At 41.1% G+C, this 20,847-nt stretch overlaps 1 protein-coding gene across 1 annotated transcript; it reads left to right on the top strand.

Annotated features, from left to right (window-relative positions):
* Window positions 1–1,067: 1,067 nt before the first annotated feature.
* On the top strand, window positions 1,068–20,418 carry LOC122986351 (hepatocyte growth factor). The gene is made up of 18 exons (XM_044357569.1): window positions 1,068–1,254; window positions 2,923–3,082; window positions 3,385–3,497; window positions 4,156–4,270; window positions 6,121–6,269; window positions 7,786–7,906; window positions 8,945–9,063; window positions 11,216–11,381; window positions 11,483–11,616; window positions 12,436–12,529; window positions 13,761–13,891; window positions 14,839–14,868; window positions 17,384–17,489; window positions 18,222–18,296; window positions 18,524–18,673; window positions 18,776–18,882; window positions 19,419–19,561; window positions 20,066–20,418. The coding sequence occupies exons 1-18, from the start codon at window positions 1,206–1,208 to the stop codon at window positions 20,243–20,245; spliced, it is 2,142 nt and encodes a 713-aa protein (XP_044213504.1). The 5' UTR covers window positions 1,068–1,205; the 3' UTR covers window positions 20,246–20,418.
* Window positions 20,419–20,847: the final 429 nt, after the last annotated feature.

Raw genomic sequence — 20,847 nt, 5'->3', positions numbered from 1 at the left:
AGGGCTTTTCGTTGCGAGCTCAAATTGGTGAAGGTTACTCAGTCATCTGCTGCTCGTTATGTATGCGTGTTTGTGAATGTGCATGTGCGTGCACGTGAGGAGAAAGACAGAAAGGAGAGAGCGTCGATGCATGTTGTGCCTATGTGACACAGTGTTTGCGCTGCATGCATATTTGCATGAAGGAAGGTAGAGAAAGAGGAGGAAAAGAGAGAAACAGAGAGACTCGTGCTGCGCTCCAGTGAAAGTATCTGACTCATGGCTGATTGTTTATTATTGCGAATGACTTTGTGGTCCTCTCAGGAAGCCGCAGGAGCATTACTCACTGAACCAGAGAGAAGATAGAGATGGAGTCTGTCTCCTCCTACATATTTATCCATCTCTTCAACTGTTTTGTTTTGGGCCTATGTTGTGAGTTTAAAGAAAATACTGGGAATCCCCATGATGCAGTAACTCACAATGTGCACTGTGATAACTATGATTTCTATTTACTGCGCATCTCAACGGACTGCCACTGGAGGACTGGAAGCATTGCCCTGTGGCTGGAGATCTTCAGAGAAAATGCAAAGGCCAGCTAAGTGTCACATCTCCTATCTCATGCTGTCATCGCTGGAAAAAGAGATGACATGCAGGAGATGGATTGGGATGTCTTGTCCTCATCCACCCCCCACCAGTAACTTCACTTCTTATCTGACACAAGGGGGGAAGAAGGTCAAAAGTCAAAGTCAAACAAAACAAAGACAGAGACAGAGAAAAAAAGATGAACCACAAGTTGCTTATATAAGGTGTGAACGGTCTGAACACACAATAGGTAATGACGCACACAGAGTGACACAAAGATCACATTCTGATAAAAAAATTTAAAGATGATTTATCTATATTCAACACTGTCATTAAAGCTTTGGGAATATAAACGTGATATTCTGGCCAATTAAAAACACTGTATTGAAAATTAAAGAGAGGGAGGGAGAGAGAGAGAGAGAGAGAGAGAGAGAGAGAGAGAGAGAGAGAGAGAGAGAGAGAGAGAGAAATCAAGTCATACACACGCACAGAGAGAAGGGGAGGGAGGGAGGGAGGCGAGGAAGTACTTAGAGAGGAGACGCATCATCTGTGCAGTGGTGAAAGCAACATCTCTTGGTTTGCAGTCCGACCGCTCAGCAAACAGCATTTCCGATTTGTCTCTGAAACTGTTGCTCTGTAACGCGGCGATGTGGATTTACAAGATTATTTTCGCACTCTTCGTTATTTCTTGTTCTGGTAAGTTTGGCGAAAACTATTTACAACTGCTTGGTTTCGCTCCCTGCCGTGTGCCACCGGGCTGGAGCTGGTGTGTCTCTTACTACAAGGCACTGGGGTTTGCGCTCCGTGCAAAACAGACTGTCAAACACGAGTTAAGAGTGGCTTTACTGATCTGACTGTATAAGCTCCTGTTGCATGCAATAATCTGCCAATATTCCTATAGGCTACATAATTAGCCATACCACTGTAAAGTTTACTTATTGTGATAGCATATTTGCATCCTCTTATAAAATATTAAGTTTTCGCAGGTGATTAGAACAAGACTAATGTAAGTGCTTCTTAGCGTGAGAGCGCATGAGAATATTTCTTTAGTTGGCCACCTCTACGATGTCAAATGATGCTTTTTTGATAAGAACCATTACTGAGGATCTAGCAGGCGTTCTTTCATCTGAACTCTTGCTGTAGTATCGTTGCAACGTCTCCGTGCCAGAGCGCATTACAGCGCACAGGGACGCATTAACACATAAAGGCTATCTGATCACGAGATAAATAAATTCTATGATAAAGTGATTAGATATGACCGACAGTCGCCCAGAATGATCCCATATTAAAATCAAATTAGTGATTCAGTCATCCCAGAGTCCTAACAGAGTGGGATTTCGCGGCTCATTGCTCCTAGGCACTCAGGCAGAGAGAAACTGCCTGGCCAGAGGACCCAAGTTGAGGATCGGACAATGATGCCTCTGGTACTCTGCGATCCTCAGGTTGCTCACTGCATCAGCAAACACCAAAGTGATGATTATTAAACCCCAGCTCGATGATCTGTCTGTTGTTAATATGATAGTTCCAGGAGCTTTACACACACATTTCCAACAGAAACACCGTATGTCTGTCATGAAAGCTCTTGAATTTAGACCGAGGCAGAGAGTTGGAATAGGTAGGGAGATGAGGAGGCATGAGTTTTCTCTCTAACTAGCTCTGATTTTGCAGAGATATAGAGGACCTGCCAACAACAGAGGCAACATACAGACACTGTGCTGATTCCCCCCGCTGTGTGTGTGTGTGTGTGTGTGTGTGTGTGTGTGTGTGTGTGTGTGTGTGTGTGTGTGTGTGCGCGTCAGCCTAGGTTTCTTTGGAGGCAGTGATAAATGACTGTGCATCCTATTAGGTACTGTAGATTAATAACAGTTGAAGTAGACTAATTCACACATTGTAATGCTGTTGCCCAGGTGTTCTCAGTCAAGCTGGGCTCATTAGCAGATTATCCACCTCTTAGACCACAAAGAAGGACAGTGTGTTCATGTGCCTGTTTGTTAATGAAATTATGAATATTGTAGACAGTAATATTAATAATGACAATAATAGTAAACCTTTCATAGCACCTTACAAGTGATAAAATGTGTCTTACATTAAAGGAAAATAGTGTAGATATTGGGTAAAGTACAATAAAATAAAACACACAGTAAGCAGACTTACCTGTTGTAATGAAGATAGTATACATAATTATCATCAGAGTCATAGGTCTTATGGCAGAGTATTATTAGACACCACAACATCTCAGGTTGGATCCTTACAACAGCTTGTGTCCTGCTTAAAGCAGCCTTAAACATGACAAACCACAAATCATCAGCTAAATATCTGAAATGTTAAATAAATATTAATAATAAATATATGTGATTGTATCAGAGGGCAGAAGAAATGCGCTCCAGGACTACCAGAAGACTGATGGTGTACGACTGGTTGTCGTGTCTCCGGACTCTTCCCACATGACTAAAAGCAGGAAGCTCAGTGTGGCCAAGTGTGCCAAAGCCTGCAGCCGCAACAAAAGAGTCCCCTTTACCTGCAGGTAAGTCTACTCTTGATGGGATTTACCTTTCAGATGTAACTCTTCGACAATATGGATGCCTGTCCTTACACAGAGTGTGAAGTTGTGGTTCCTCAAGTTTTGTAATCTTCAATTATGGTTTACACAGGTATTGTTGCCTTTCTGGTTTAGCAGGCCTCTTAGCTGCTTTGCATAGTCATGTAACAACTGTGTTAAATGCCCTGGGACGCCCATTGCTGCAAGAAGAAAAGAAAAGTGATCATTATGTACTTCAATCTTCCCCCTTTCTCTCTGCCTTCTTTCCTTTCCTCCTTATTCTCTAGAGCATTCCTCTATGATCATAAAAACAGGAAATGCCAGTGGCTGTCATTCGACAAGAACTCACCAGGAACTCAGATGCAACAGGACTTCAACTACCAACTCTATCAAAAGAAAGGTGCCCTCGACTGTTCTACCTTTTCTCTCTACCAGCTGATACTAAAGTGGTGTCTCTTCTTGTCACCATCACTCCATCAGAAAAAAGAAACTTCTCTACATTGTCTCATTTCCAATCAGCAACATTACTTCAGTGCAGTCTTGTTGTAACAGAATATGTAGGAGAACTTTATGACTTTATAAATACCCATTTTAGAGGGATTTTAGCTTTTTTTAATGATGGCATCCCTCAAGAGGAAGACGAGGAAGGGCAAGGACCAATGTCGTGTTTATTGTGTCGCAGCATATTATGGTTCATTTTCTGTCATTAAGCAGTGTTTGTGTAAACGATGGAAACCCTTTCACCCCCACCAACCCCCCCGACTTGACTCTGACTGCCCACAACAGAAAACATGCAAGCTGTGTAGCCTATTTTACTGGATCCAAATGTTTTGCACAAGATTGGGAAAACAGATTCGGCTTTTGGCATTGTCATGTCCTTGTTGAGCTCAGCATTATGACTGAACATCTCCTTCTGTCTGTTTTCTTCATCATCCATACTGGCTCTGTATACACAACACTGCGCTCAAGTTGTTGGCTCACCTAGCTACTCTTTTTTTTTTTTTTTTTTTTTTTTTTTCACTGTTTCCTCATCCTCTTTCTTTTTGTCCCTCTTTCAGACTATGTCAGAGAGTGCATTGTGGGTACAGGTCAGAGCTACAGGGGGCGGAGGTCGGTGACAGTGAGCGGGATCCTGTGCCAGGCCTGGGCCTCTCCTATTCCTCATGAGCACAAGTAAGTGCTTTTCACCACAATGTCAAACAAAATTGTGTTAAAGCTGCTCCTTACTGTTAGTGTTGGCCTGTTAGTGATGCAATTAGCTAGTAGCTAGAGGCTACTCTGTATGTGTGAGTCTGTGTATATAAGTGTGATATATTAGGGGTTGATTAGCCTCCTGGGAGCAGCTATTTATCATAACTGACCTTATTGTAACGCCTTACAGAGTCACACATCATTTCCTGTTGTGACTCTACTGTTTATCTAGGTGTGTGCGCGCATCTGTCTTTGTATGTGTGTGTTTTAGTGGGATTAGGATCATATCTAATATGCGGCTTTTGGTTAAGCTCTAGGTACATCCCCCTGCTAAATTCCCAGATAAAGCACATTTTTTCAATATGCAGACATACTTTCTCATACAGCATAGCTCCCAATGGAGAAAAAAAGCCAATTAAGTGGAGTTTAAAAACAAAAGATGCTAGTAAAGCAGTGTTTCTCTATAGGATTATGAAAGTTAAATTAGCTGCTGTCAGTAATCGCCTGGTAAGCAGCAAGATAACTGCATCTGTCCTTTACTAAAATGTCTACCATAATAATAAAGCATTTGGTTTCATATTCAGTCTACTGTAGATAAAGTTTATCTTAGGTGAAAAAATATCACCATTGTGGTTTCTAAACATGACAATATGACACAAATGACTCCACCAGCAATAGGAAAACACATGATATGGTGTCTAATTACAAGGGATTCAAATTTTTTCCTTTGAAAAAAAGTTGCATTATCTTTTCTAAACATCTTTGCTAAGATAAAATAAGGACTCAGTGCTAAGCACCTTAGTCCTCACTGAAGAGGACTAAGGTGACCATACCAGTAGAATGACAAAGTTTATCATGTGTCAGATATTAATAACCATTATAGAACCTTATACATGGCACATACACCTCATCTTAGATCTTTATTATCTTTAAACCTCATGCTACCCCCTTCCATCTCCATTCCCGTCTACTCAGAAGTATAAAATGACTTTGATAGGCTTTGTAGTGAGTTGTCGCTGCAGCAGACCCATCAAAGAGGGCAGTGTACGTTTGTACCTCCAGTGAACCTGCTTTATCAGACTGCTATTAATGTCTCTGTAGATCAGGTAATTAAACCCAGGCGCTTTGTATGTTTTATCAGTCAGCTTACAGGCAAGGGGAACTCTAGCACACACACACACACATACACACACACACACAGACACACGCAAGGACAAATTGCATTTTTATCAGTGAAAGGTTTCTCCTCTTTTTTGATTGCCCAGCAAAGGCCTTCTCATTTCTGTACCTGTCATTACCCACCGCAATGAAAGTCCACTTCAGAACTTTATCTTTTCATCATCATGTGGAAAAACACAGCTTGACTCAAAGACTACACTATTGTCCATCACCACAACTTGAGACCACAGCCATGTGCGTGCCTGATGTAGAAGATATGAGTCATTTGTCAACGTGTTTACACTAAATTCAGAGCTGGCCTCATGGAAAACTAACATTGCTTCTGCATATTCTTTTTAAAATGGTGTCCTCTCCTATACTTAAACATTATGTCATCGACAGTTCAATCCTTCAGAGTCTCCATTAATTACTTTTCATTTGATCATTTTCATTGGTCATGTACAAAGTTAGATTTCAGCCTTCAGAGTGAAGCAGCAGCTCTCTCATAAATGATTAAAAGATTTGTCATTCTGCTAGTGATTAAAAAAAGACAACAGAGACTGTGGCCTTGGTTGTTTTTCTAAAAGAAGTTGCCCTGCATGGCAGCTGAAATATTTGGCAACCGGTCTTTGTACATGTGTCTGTTTGTGTAACTGCTGCTCTGCTTCTGACAGATTCATGTCTAAGAGGTTCAGGAAGAAGGACTTAAGGGAAAACTACTGTCGCAACCCAGACAACTCCACCGTCGGACCGTGGTGCTTTACCACTGACCCCCGGCCACACCTCAGACACCAGGAGTGTGGCATACCGCAGTGTTCACAGGGTAGGCTACACACACAGACACACACCAACTATGTCTTTATGTATCTGAGCTGACATTAATCTTAAAATAATGCCCACTCCACATTGCAAATTGCCTCACCAATTGAAGCTTGATAGTCTGAAATGAGGTGCAGCAAATTAGGCAATCACATAGTGACTTGGACTAAGCAACGCTGTGATCCACTCTACATCTGTGTGTGTGTGTATAAGTGAGGGTGTACAGGTTTTCTTTATTTGCTGAGGCCAGCTGCAGCCACTTCCAGGTGTGTGGTTCAGTTTATGCTGTCATCTCTCATTCTATCAAATTCAGCTTTTGCAGATGGTTTGAACCTAAAGAGGCTGGTGTTGGAATGTTAGAGGAGATTAATCCCCCTGTCCTCTCCTATAGATAAACTGTAAGCTATTTTATCTAACCCTGTGGCGCACATACAGGGAAACCATTGAGTTGGAGTAATGGGTCTGTATGAATAAAACTTTGATATTTATCCGGTTGTGATGAGAGAAAAGTACTTTCCCACTGGTGTCTCAGCCTCTATGTTACATCACACAATATTACTGTCAAGCACTGATGTCTCCCTGAAGAAAGGGATGATAATGACCTCTGTTATCTAATCCCAGGAGATTCATGCTGTCAGAGGGGTTGTTTCCTCTGCATGTATGACACTGGCTCATGTTAATGAGGAACCAGGCTGTGGTTCGATAAGACAGGATGGGAATCCGTCTTGCTCTCCAGCTCACATATGGTGTCCCACTGGGTTATCACAAGTTGTACAACAGAGATAATGACTTTTTATTTTGATAAAAAAAGCCGGCACTCATTCAGAAGAAAATGACTGGAGGGCTTTCTCCAGAAATCAGTTGGTTCTAATAGGAAACATACACACAGACACACAAACATGGCGTGCGCAAGCACACATACACATGCAGCTAGTGGTATAAAATGTGCTCTGTCATGACAGCAGTGCACTGGATAAACATCTGTTTCTAATCTGCATGCTCTCTGTTGTTTACACTAGACAGTGTGTACTACTCACCATGCAACAAATGGTGCCTTCTTGACATCAAAGAGATCCCCTCCTTCATTAGTCTCACACATAATATATACCTTGATACATTAAGTATGTGTGTCTATAATTTCAGAACTTAATTAAAATCTATGAAGGATTTATGAAGGATTTTATAGCAAAATGTTGCATAACCATTTGGAGGCAGAAAATCAATCATTATATTACATGATCCACTTTGTTCAAGTTCTTTTGTTTTGGCAAACCATGGCTATACTTATAAAAGTATCATGATTTATTTTCATTTTGCTCTCTCAATCATTCGGTTTCAGAGGTTTTTCATTGGGAGTGTCTAATAGTGAAAGTCAAGCCCTTATGTTGCAATATGTCACTGATACAACAAGGAGAGGACACCTACTGACTTTTGTGCAAAACCTTCTGTTGATAATATGATTGTGTTTCTCTAAATTGTTTTCTCTCTGTTTTGTGCATGTGTGTGTCATTGCTGGATAGTTGAGTGTATGAATTGTAATGGGGAAGATTACAGAGGACCAATGGACCACACAGAGAGTGGAAGGGAATGCCAGCGCTGGGACCTGGATGAACCACACAAACACCTGTACCATCCTAAGAGGTAACACACATACACACACACACATAATCATGCACGTACACATGCATCTGCATTACACTAACTTGTGCATGCTCAATTACACTTCAGCCCACACACATGGATATACGTAAAGTTATAGCAAAAAGTATGAGAATGATTTATGTGATGATATTTTCATACAATAATTTCATGTGCTTGTGGTGCACTAACTCTGGAGATGAAGTGATTTGGAGTCAGCCAGTATGCCTTTCCCTGAAGGAATGTTATCAGAATGTTGTGCGTAATTGTGTGTTTTTAGCAGTAACTTGCTGGGAAAACTCTTCATTCTGACTTAATTGGCCAAAATTCCTTTAAGCTCTCAGTAGATTATAAAGCAGACTCTTGTCCAGCCGTGAGATAGGCTTACACCTATTTTAGGGAGGCCATATATTTTACTCTGTATTAGTATTCCTTACATGATCTTTGTTAGTGTATGTGTGTGTGTGTGCACATGTTGGCTGTGTGCGTCTGTGTATCAAGTGAGTGTTCCAGTTAGTCAGATGGCAGGTGGTCTGGATTAGTTTGGACTCGTTAACACATCCTTAATCATCCCAGTGTTTGTGTAAACGAGGTCCCAGACTGCTCATAGCGCTAATGTAATGAGAGGGTCCCACAACCTTATACTGCACGCCTGGAGGCTGGAGGCCTGGAGGGATGTGAGACTTTGGGATGACTTAGTATAGAACACCTGTAGTGGTGCAGCCTATTATCTTCCTCACTCCCCTGAGCTCTGAACAGATGCACCATTCCACTCATTAATACTTTGGTTGCGTGCAACAGTGAATTGTTTATCCACTTATACTCTTTTCTCATAAGGAAGAAAATGGAAATATTATTCTCTTTCCAGATACCTCTGGGCTTAAAGAATGATGTGACAATTGTGTTTTGTGCCACTTTTGCTAAACCTCAAGTCAGAGAGATATCCCATCACAATACGTGTGAGATAAAAGTGTGCAAAGCTTTTCGCTCTTATACGTTTTGTTCATATTCCCAGTATGTTATAATGTATGTTTGTATTAGGTATCCTGACAAGGGCCTGGATGATAACTACTGTCGGAACCCAGACGGACGCCACAGACCCTGGTGCTTTACCATGGACCCAAACACACCCTGGGAGTACTGTAACATCAAAGTTTGTGGTAAGCATGCATGAATGTTTGTTTATGTGTGTGTGTGTGTGTGTGTGTGGTTGAATGCATTACCATTTGTCGTGCATGTTAAGTGGAAATCTGTGCATGTCTGTACATGAAGTGTGACTGACTGCACCAGAATTTACAACTTCCTGCATCTTATGTTTTGCCACTCCTCTCTGTCTCATTGGCTGACATTATGGAATACACACACACACACACACACGTACACACACACACACGCCCAGCTCCCCTCTTAAGCTTGGCACTCTGTTATGTCTTCTCTAATAGCCAGCATGTTTATTTTTCCCCTGCACTACTGGCCTGCTGTTTATTGTTCTATGCCAGCTCTTACGTGTGGTGGTCAAACTGTCGAGAGCTCGGTTACTGGTCCACATTAACCTCTTGTTACACATACAGACACAACACCAGGGTCATACACACTACAAGCAGATCGCTTACATTACACCTCATACCAAGAATAAATAGTGATGTGTAAGAGCTAGGTGTATGTGTTGTCTCATTTAGCTGCGTGTTTTGTGTGTCTACACACTTGTAGTAAATGAGCAGATACTTTATGCTCTTAGATGACCCTGTAATCAGTGATGAGTCACTGAGACAGCCACTGTGGTCCTCGAGAACATAAAACAGAGAGTTTCTTTCTCCTGGGTCCGCGACTGGCCTGTTTGCCTGCTAGAATCATCAGCAGTCCTGGCACCATGTTTACTAGATGGCACTCCTCCATGTGGACCCAGTGATTCACTGTCCCCCCCCCCCCCCTGCTTTTTTCCCTCTAAATTTGTCTCCCACCCCCTGCACTCTCTGTCTCTCTCTCTCTCTGTCTCTCACTCTCTTTCTCTGATACGGGACTTTGTTGGGAACAGACCAAGTTTACGACCCAGTTAGTCTTAATCAAAACAAGGCAGAGAGGAGAGAGCAAGAACCAGAGACAAAGTGTTCTTTTGTCAATGCCTGCTCTTTTGTTTACTGTCACAACCAGTGCATATCTATTTTTAGACATATTGCATGGGCAGAAAATGTCTGATTCAGAATTTTCAGCTTTACACATTGTTGCATACAACCATGCATTATGTTCAGGCTAATGAACTTGTGTAACTTATATGGAATGAGCAGCCTTTCCCTACAGAAAATTGGAGCAGATAAGATTTCCTGCCTTGTTTTTTTCCAATTTCTGCTGTATTAGCCTCATTATACTGTGGGTCTGCTAAACTCGTAGAGGAAGCTGTTCTGTTTAAAGCAGGTGGCCAAGAGAGTGAGGAATATTTCCCCAATGCTAAGTAATTTACTATTCAATATTGTTTACATTTATTATTTATTTATTTATATTTATATATGCACTGCAACAGCTTGATAATATTCAAATAAAAAGGGAATTATCAGAGTTTTAGTTACTCTTTCTTAATACCTTAACACTTGAAGGTGGCACTACACCACTAACACCACAACACTAGCATTGTTGGGCAGATTAATTTGGGCATAGCTACTGTAGTGATCAGACCAAGTTACCAGTTTTGACAATTAGGAGATAAAATCATGCATTATGTAATTTCTACACCTGGAAACGGGACCTCAACATCACATACATGAGCAGGAGAAATAATAATAGAAACCAATCCACAATCCAAACATCAGGAAAATGGAAAAATAGCACGGTGTGATGTGAGTGTCAGACTATTGTTTATAATCCACTTCATCAAGATTTTTAGTACAGTGCCACAGTTCATCTAAAGTTTGCCTCGCTCTTACAAAGTTCTCACATCTCCAACTCTCACACTCACCCTTTCTCTCCATCCACCATTGCAATCAGATATGGCTTTTATCCATTTCTTTGCTTTTTCCATGCAAATTGCAGCTCAAATTAGCAAGCCAAACTGTTTTTGATGGATATCCCTTTTTATTTTGGTACTAATTAGTGCGGTTTCTTATACTGACACATGACTATGATTGTAGGCTACCTGTTTTTTAGTCTTTTGTCCTCTGCGTTTGCTCAGATGTTTTTTTATTCTAACAATGAAGACTAAAAGATCTTTGTATGTTGAAGGAAATAAGTCATTGAGTGTGGGGATTTCAGTCATCTTAAACACCTATTCCCTGCTTAAGGTTTTCTCAGTAGTATTAATGCTGTACTTTGCTTTCACAGAAACACCTCCTAATCAAAATGTGGTGGAAACAACCGAGTGCTACCAGGGCAGAGGAGAAGGTTATAGGGGGACAGTAGATGTGACGCCCACTGGACTCACCTGCCAACGCTGGGACTCTCAGTATCCCCATAACCACACATTCATACCTCAAGCCTACCCCTGCAAGTGAGTCAGACACTCACATAAGACAGCCATCCACTCACTCACCCACCTGCACGCACTCATATCTGTGCAGATTACAGGATAAGTTTATCTGTGTTTTCCAGGGACCTGAGAGAGAACTACTGTCGGAATCCAGATGGCCAAGAATTCCCCTGGTGCTTTACTACAGACCCAAGAGTCCGCACAATGTTCTGCACCAACATCCCTCAGTGTGGCACCCAAAACAAGCCTGTCAGTGGTGAGAGACTTAACAGTTTTATTTGACACTCAAAACAGCAAGGGAAGAGCTGCTTTTCTCTACTTTTGCGAAAGAGAAATATCCTGCATTTTAAAAATTTTGTAGACCATGGAGTTCACACGAGACCCTGCAACCACATATACTGGTTTGTAACCATGTTTTCTCCGTCCCTGCGGAGAACTGTAGCTCTATAGAATTGTGGGAAGGACTGACCACCATGCCTAACATAAACGAACTCTGACAGCAGCTCAGGATTGCCAGGTCTCACTGGACAGTGAAAGATGGAGTGGAAGGATTAGTGCTGGATGGGATTCTTTCTGGGGTAGCAAGAGATTTGGAAGTAAAAAATGTAGATCTATGACTGAGTACACAAATCCAAATTTCCCAAGGGATCTTGGGGATATTTCTTTAAGATATGTGGCCTTGCATTGGGATTATAAACCTCTTTCTGAGGTTGTATTGTGGTTTACCCTCGAGGGTTGAAAACGCTTTCTATAGAAAAGAGGTGCAGGGTAACAGACAGCTTCAAAAACTTATTTATGACCAATGTTTTTTCTAAGGCACCATCGTGGATGACTTCTTTGTGTTCCCAGCCCTGCACATTCTAGATCCAGTGACAACCATGATAGCTCAGAAACTAAGGGTTGATTTCATTTTTCATCTTATAATTTACCAGTCCTCAGTCTTTACATTTACAGACTTTTGTTGTGGTCATGCAGTTTTATAGAAGCATAGCCATGTTGTGTACTGTCTGTTGTTTAAAGTCTGAAAGAAAGAATGCACGTATCATTGTATTTCCTCTGTTTTCCTTAAATTCAGACTGCTATGAAAGCTTTGGAGAGAATTACCATGGGGAGCAGTCAAGGACTAGATCAAACCTGCCCTGTGCTCCCTGGAGGAACCACAGCAACAGGTCAGCCCACTGGATCCCTGCTACTTTCTAACCTAATAACTTTCCCAAACTCCACTATGATGTACAAAACAGAACTGCACCATCAATAACTGCAGACAAGCGCCTCAGCTTAAAATAGAGATCAAGATGTCACACAGTTCTTGTACATGTGACCCCTCCAGTCTAACAGTATCTCAAACTGTAGAGGTTTTTTAGACCTTAATGGGATCAAAGCAAACCATTGATAGTGAGTAGAAAACATGCTAATTTTATGGGTGTCAATGGGGAAAAGATCGCTTGAGAGATTAGTTCTTTGAGAGATTTGCATCACTGAGAGTGTGTCTGCGTTTTTGAGAACCATGTGTGCAAACCTGAGACGTGGTGGTTAGAATTGGGAGAGGCCCTATTATTGACCTCAAGTTAAGTCTTATTGTTGTTAGCGGATAAAGTCAGGCCTTGTGTTTCTCATAGGAGAAACGGCTCCTGCGGGTGCCGTGACTAGCCTCTCCAGAACTCCTAATGGCCAGAGAAGTGTTTCCCTGAAGATGACCTAACTCAGCAAGAATGACTCCCAGTGATAACTTGACTGGGGGATATACACTTCACTCCTCACCTCTGACCCCAAATCCCTCCTTTGTAGGAACACTTCAAAGCCAATCAGTTCCACTGCTCAGCTCCCGCCCAAGGGTCAGAGGTCAGGGTTAGGGAGTCATGGAGAGAGTTGGCTGTTATGCTAGCTGCTAGAAATACAACACATACAAACGCAACTCTGGATTACTGTGATTTGGTACCCAGCATCCCCTCTCCTGTGTCTCCCTTTTCTATTACAATTCTCTACCTTATCGGTGGAGGAATTCAGTGTGGGAAGGAATTCAGTTTGTGGTTTTAAAATCCTTACGAGAATACCCTCATGTGTGGGATATGTCTGCATGAGCATGTATTAGATATGTGAGTGTAGGTGGGTGCATAGTGTCTCAGTGAGTAATTCCTCTGCAGATCACCTCCTTATCTTGTCCTGAGGGAGAGAGCCTACACAGCTGCGTAGTTTGACTGTCCAGATCCTATCTGGCTAAATTTGTTTAGCTTTTACTAATAGTTATAAATCATTGGGAAATCTTTTTTACTCTCATCAACAGCAGAATTATCTGCTTAGGTGAAAAAAAGTCTTTTTGTTTTGAAATTGTCTATGGGGCTCACAGAATGTTGATGAAAGATTAGTTATTGGATCTTTTGTCTTTGTATGTTTGTCCAGCGGCGAGAGGGGAATGCTGATGGCTGGCCTGGAAGGAAACTACTGCAGAAACCCTGATAAAGACAAACATGGCCCATGGTGTTACACCAACAATTCTGCAATACCCTGGGACTACTGCAGTGTAAAGCCATGTGAGTGCACGGGTGTGTGTACGTGCAGTACCTTCACAGACAACCCACATATAGACACACAGTTAAGGGAAAACAATGTGTGAGACAGTATGAAATTGAACGTTTGCCATATTTTGGATCTAAGACATGAGAGCAACTGTAGATTTGTTTGTACTCTGTCTGGTTGTCTCTCTCGCTCTCTCTCTCTCTCTCTCTCTCTCACACACACACACACACACACGTACACACACACACACACTCACAGACAGACACACTATTGGCAGAGTGTAGATCTGTCTACACTTTCAGGTCAGTGTGTGTCAGAGGAGATTCACAACTCATCAGGGAGACAGGGGAGGGCGCTTTCTAACTATTCCCACATGGACTGAGAGCCAGAGGCATCATGGCTGTGTGTGTGTGTGTATGTGTGTGTGTGTGTGTGTTTGCCTGTCTTCTATGATGAGTCTGTGTTGGTGGCACTGTATTCATATTAAAATTACATACATAGTCATGTTGCCGCTGGCAAATAAAAAATCATTTTTTTATACAAATCAGCTGCTAAATGAAAATACTTTGTTATGTTTTAGAAATCTGAATGTATTTTGGTATCATTCTTGGAACTCTGCACTAAACTGCATTAACATGCAATGATAATGTAACACTGAGAAAAAGAAAGTCATGCAGACTTTATGTTCAGTGTTGTGGATTACAGAATATAAACAAACCTCAAGAGTCTGCTAATTGATTTACATACTGTACTATAATTAATGGAACTGTAGGGATAGCTTGTATGCCCTCAAAGCCCTCAAAATTTGAAGAAATGAATGCAACATGACATGAGAAATACAAGGGCCCTGGTGGTCTTGACTGTATGGCCACCATGAAATTTACACCCATGTAAGGTCTCCTCTTATCTTGTATCAGCTTATACTCCCTGATTCCTTGTTTGTCTCCTCTCCTCTCTGCAGGTGATGCTTCGCAGAACACTATTCCACTGGGTGAGTGTTTTTGTCAGCTCGTCTGTCTGTCTATGTGGCTAAGTGGCTTGTGGGCTCAAATTAGGGTCAAATGTATTGTAGCTGTGTATCACCATATCTGAATGTGTGAAAACATTTTGTATGAATACATTCAAATGTGTGAATGTGTAAAAACATTTTGATCAAATTAATACAAATGTTGGAATGTGTGAAAAATATCTGAACAAATAGATTTAATTTTTGAATCCGTAAGGAGATCTGTAACTGTGAATGACATTTTGCAAACAAATGGAAAAAATTTGCACAAATAATTTTGCAGCTACACATCAGGTTTGCAGTTACACATCTACAGCATCTGTTTGTGGGTTAAAAAAGTTCACTCAGAACTCAGTTGTATGTGTGGATCCCTAGTTTACAGTTACAAATCAAATCTACAACTACAAATCAAACCTACGAGTTCAAGCACTACTACTACTACTTTTGTACCACATTTGACGCTTCCTCCTGAATAGCCAATGGGGATGCTCAGATTAACATATCATTTGACTATCCAATCAGGAATATCATTTTAGGGATGCATGATATTGGATTTTTTGCCGATATCTGACAGACAGGATTAATGTGTAGGTCTACACTCCGGAGCAGAAATTGGCGGCAATGCACCTATTATGCTGGTTGCCAACCACCATTACAAGCCAAAAAGAAGAAGTTTTTTATTTTCAAACAGGGTGGTACATCCTGTCAGCCAAGGTGTTTCCTATCTTTGCAGCTGAACGTAGCAGCTCCTCCGCGGATTGTTTCACCCTGACGGTCATGGTGCTTCACTCAAGCTGCTTCTTCCCACTTAAACCTGAGCCGCAGCATGGCCAGAAGGGGAGCACAGCCAGCTAGCCTCTGCTAGCCTCCCAGCTAGCGTTAGCCCCGGCTCTCTGTGTGGATCCAAACAGAGCACTGAGCCCCAGTTTGTTATTCAGGTTAAAGTGGGAAGAAGCAGCGGGTCTGACGGGCAGCTTGGTGAAGTGAGGCCTGCAGAAGAAGTACCAGGACTGTCAGGGTGAAACAGTCCGTGGAGGAAAGGACAGTCAGGTGGCAGAGGAGAGGGCAACAAATCAGCCTCTCATAATCGGCATAAATGGCCGATGCTGATATTTCATTTTAGAGCTTTGCCATGATGTGCAGATAATATCATGCATCCCTATATCATTTCACTATCTAATCACGGAGCCAGGGAGGCGAGCCTTTCTAGCAGATTTTTCCTGCAGTCTGCCAAGGGGTAGATCACTAGTGATGTGCAAAGCAGTTCTTTTCAGTGTACTAAATCATTAGAATCAGTTCATTTAAAAAAAAAAAAAAAATTGTTCACCAAATCATTCAGTGCTTGACCAGAGCTCGAACTGCATAGCCTCACTCACTAAAGTGACACATGGCCGAACAATGTATATTCCTCATGATCCCCTTCACTAGCGGAATTAACGGTTAAGCTAATGCCAGAGCTAACAGTTAACATCCACTCTAGAAAAGCGTCCCCTAAACCTATATTGTATGGTACTGTATTTTGAGAAGCAGCTTGTAACTCTGGTTTGAAAAGCGACACACACAGACAAAGTTTGTGCAAATTAGAATCTATGGCCTCGACCATGGATCTGAACTATCAGTAGCCTAACTGTGCCGTATATTGATGAATCCATTGCACTGTCTGTGGTGTTCATGGATACAACTGAGTTCTGAGTGAACTTTTTTCACCCACAAACAGACAGATGTGTAACTGCAGACCTTTCTTATAACTGCAAACACATTGGAAATTATTTGTGCAAATGTTTTTCATTTGTCTACAAAATGTCATGCACAGCTACAGATCTCCTTACGGATTCAAAAATGAAATCTATCGGTTTGGATATTTTTTACTGATTCAGACATGTGAATGTATTCATACAAAATGTTTTCACACATTCGGATATGGTGATACACAGCTACAATATATTTAACCCTAATTTGAGCCCAGCTATTGATCTATATTTGATAGCATCCAAGCAGTGGTGTTTTCAGAACTTGACAGAGTCCTTTTTATGTGCAGTTATTATGATATCATGGTGGCATCTGTTTCTGTGTATGTTTGTATATATAGTGTATGTGTACGTGTTGGTCTGTCTGTGTGACTCGTTCTTCTGCATATAATAACTTGGGAACAAGAGATAACCCCTCACATACCCATGTGTTTTATGAACATAGTCAATAATTACCTTAATTAATGGCCTCATCAGCATAACTGGTTGTGTTTATATACAATGATTATTATGTTGGATCATTAGGCAGCTTAAGTGCCTCTTTTATTGCTAACGTGCAAACAATATGTCACCATTAAGTATGTTTGCATTTGTGAAAGCTCATTTATATCTTAAATAAGATTTAAATGTAGATTACATGTTACAGAGAAACATTTGATTTAAATGTATATTATATGTTATAGAGAAATATTACAATGTTTGGCTAGGTGTGTTGACGTGTCCTTGACGTGTGTATGCTTCTGCTTTTCAAGGCGAGCTGTCCTCTGTGGGATGTTTTGTCCATAAGAGAACCAGGATCGTGGGAGGAGGTCCAGTGAGAATATCAGAAGGCAGCTGGATGGTCAGCATACAGAAAGGGTACGGCAGTGTATTTAATATTCTTCACATTTTCCTCTACCTCTGGAGAAGAACAGTGGGCCATTCTGCCCAGACGGCCCTTGAATACATAAAAAAGAAATCAGTGGTATTTTTTTTCTTCCATTTTTGATTTCAAAGGAGGGTTCAAATGCTGTTTCAGAGGCCTTTCCACTCTGCTCAGAGACACACTTCCACAATATTTAGATGCAGTCTTAATGTCTTACATTTATACCCCATAGACAGCTAAGCCAAAGTAAGGCTAATTGTAAAAGAAACCATGTCCATTGATAAAGCATGGACAGTGCAGTATTGCAATAGTATTTCGTTGCAGTACATGCAATTTTGAGTCATGCAAATTCACAGAATAAATATAGTTACAGATAGTATTTCTAAAATTCTGATTCCCACTCCAAATAATGTAATAAATCAGCTCTTCAAGTCAGAATTTGAAGATATCTGATTTCAGTATGGCTGCATACACTGGCAATCTATACAGCAGTACAATAAAAGCCCTGCAATAACCTTTGTAAAATTTATGGTGCACCATTTTTGCTGAGGGTGTTTCAGAAAGTTCTGATCTAGTTTTCCTCCTCCCATGCATTTTGGGAGCAACTGGAATACTCGTACACTGTATAGCTTTTAACAATAGACAACATTATTTTATGTATTTCACAGCTGTTGATGAATCGGTTTTGTCTATGATGTGTCATGAGTGTTTTATGCTCTCTCCAGGTCTGTGCACTGGTGTGGGGGTTCACTAATACGAGAGGAGTGGGTACTCACTGACAGACAGTGCTTCTCCTCATGGTAACTTAATGTTTACATTACATTTCTTTTGCTTGCCCTGGCATTGTCAAAACATTTTCTAAACATTAATTGTATTGAATGTGTTTGTTCAGTTTGTTCTGCATATTCAAGACTATACCTAACTGACTTTTTTTAGCTGCTACTGTCTGTCTTGATCAGTCTGAGCTAGCTGCTCAGTGGAGAGTAATAAATGTGAAATATTTTAACCCCCTCTTGTGCCTTTCCAGTGTTCCAGACCTCAGTGAGTATCAGGTGTGGCTAGGAGTCTCTGATATTCAAGAGGGCGCTTCTGACTGGTCCAAGAGACAGGAAGTCAGCATAGATCATGTGATATGTGGCCCAGAGGGCTCCAGTTTAGCCCTCATAAGACTGTCTAAGTGAGTGAAAATTCTCAAAGATATATTGGCATATATATGTGCGTGCATGTGTGTATGTTTGTGAGATGCTGATCACCATCCATGTTCATTAAATATGTCCAGGCCTGCCCTTCCTGCAGACAATGTCCATACGATTCAGCTGCCTGTGGCTGGGTGCTCCATTCCAGATGGAACAATATGTAAAATGTATGGATGGGGAGAGACCAAAGGTACTGATATTCTATATTTTACATTCACTACAGCAGTTGTTATACATACCTAATTCCAAGGTCTCCCAGGTTTGGGATATATTGTATTTATATAGAGTTTCTCCTGCAGCAGTCCTGTATTATTCTGTATATTTGTTTTAAAATGATATAAGGTGGAGGTGCAAAAGCATATTGTAACACAGTCCTCTCTTAAATAATTGGTTATTGTATACTTTAGGCCATATGTTTCTCAACTTTGGGTCAGTACAGCTTGTTGGGTGGCTTGATATACAGAAGGGATTGGAGAAGATTGATATTTTTAATAAAAAGAGAAGTTAAATGTGTGAGGACTTCTGTATAAACCATTTAGACCTCCCTCCATGCTCTTGAAAACAGACATATGCTAAATATGATATAGCACTATATTATATTTATGTTATATTACAAAATCATACACATGCCAAAAACATAGGAGTTCTACAGTGCAATGGTGGCATTTCTATTGTATATGCTACTACAGAACAGAAGCAATAAAGTGCTACCTTTAATTCTTTCAGGCACTGGCCATGATGACGTACTAAAGGCGGTTGATCTGCCCATTGTAAGTAATGAGAGGTGTAGAGACATGCACAGAGGGAGCCTCCACATCACCAACACCAAGATCTGCGCAGGAGGCAAGAGGAATGAGGGAGTGTGTGAGGTAAACTGTTACTTGTGCTCATTCTTTTACTTGTGAGGTGTGTCATCGTTTAAATATGAGGCCATAATAAGTGTTTCAGTGATCAGTCGGTAAGCTCCTCGTAAAATTCAGTCCCTGTTGGTAAACATGAACAGGCCTTTAGACCATGGGATAAAGTAATTATTCCCTGTGTGAATTTTGGGGATATTAGCGCCTTGGTTCAACACAATGCTTTCAAAGCTCAGTTTGATCTAAATCTCAAACAAATGTTCTTTGAATCTATAGGCTTAGTTTTTAGTCCAATGTAAATAGAGCAGCTGGAGACTGTTGCAATAAATTTCATCAGCCATCAAAGCCTTGGTTTTGTGGTTTCTAGCTTTGGAGAGAAGCAGTCCATGTTCACAATTGCTTGTGGTTATGTCTGTCACTAAGAACATAGACATGCATTTTGTTTTCATTTAACCCTGTCTAAAACTTCTCAACCACTGACATATAACAATGTGCTATCTATTTCTTTTTCTGCAGAGGGATTATGGCGGCCCCCTTGTGTGTCAGGATGGTGACAGTAGGGTTATTGTTGGAGTGAGTGTCCACGGCAGAGGCTGCGCTCGGGCCAACCAGCCTGGCATCTTCATCAATGTGCCCTTTTACACACAGTGGATCTACAAGGTCTTCAAGTATTACCCTAACCCGGAGGTTGTCTAGAGACTCAACAGAGAATAAAACACAAACCGGAGGACTAAATCAAACCTACAGCATCCACTTTTGTAACTCCAGCGCACTCAGGACATCTGGTTTCTATGTTGTTCATACTGACATACATTAGCTCCACAGATCAATAAGAAACTGATCTGAGGATAAGATGAATGGATGAGAAACCACTGTAATGTAAGATTTAAACACATTAACAGATACCACACTGATTCTGAGAGTCATCGATGGTAAGAGGAGTAAAAGTGATATTGTTCAGATCTTGTATAGAAGATTAGCTCCTGAAGCAGCTAATAGCAAAAGATCGAACACAGTAAAAGTTGAATGTTACAGAAACAAACAAGGATGTCTTTGAGTTATGAGCAGACCCAGTTAGACCAGTTCAACAAAAATTTCATCATCCATGATCCGTCTTATGGTAGCAAATCCACCAGAGTGGTATGTGTGCATGTGAATACTCTTGATTCCTGGCATTACTTGAACATTTTGAACACCAAAGTGCAGTGGTTCAGCAGCTCCCTCTGTAGAGTACATCAATGGGCCACTTAGAAAACTATCCAGTGGTAGAGCAATGTTAAGGGCACTTTAACCAAGCT

The sequence above is a fragment of the Thunnus albacares genome, chromosome 7, assembly GCF_914725855.1.
Source record: "Thunnus albacares chromosome 7, fThuAlb1.1, whole genome shotgun sequence".
Taxonomy (NCBI): Eukaryota; Metazoa; Chordata; class Actinopteri; order Scombriformes; family Scombridae; genus Thunnus; species Thunnus albacares.
The sequence above is the reverse complement of the archived record's forward strand: the minus strand, read 5'-3'. Positions and strand labels throughout refer to the sequence as shown.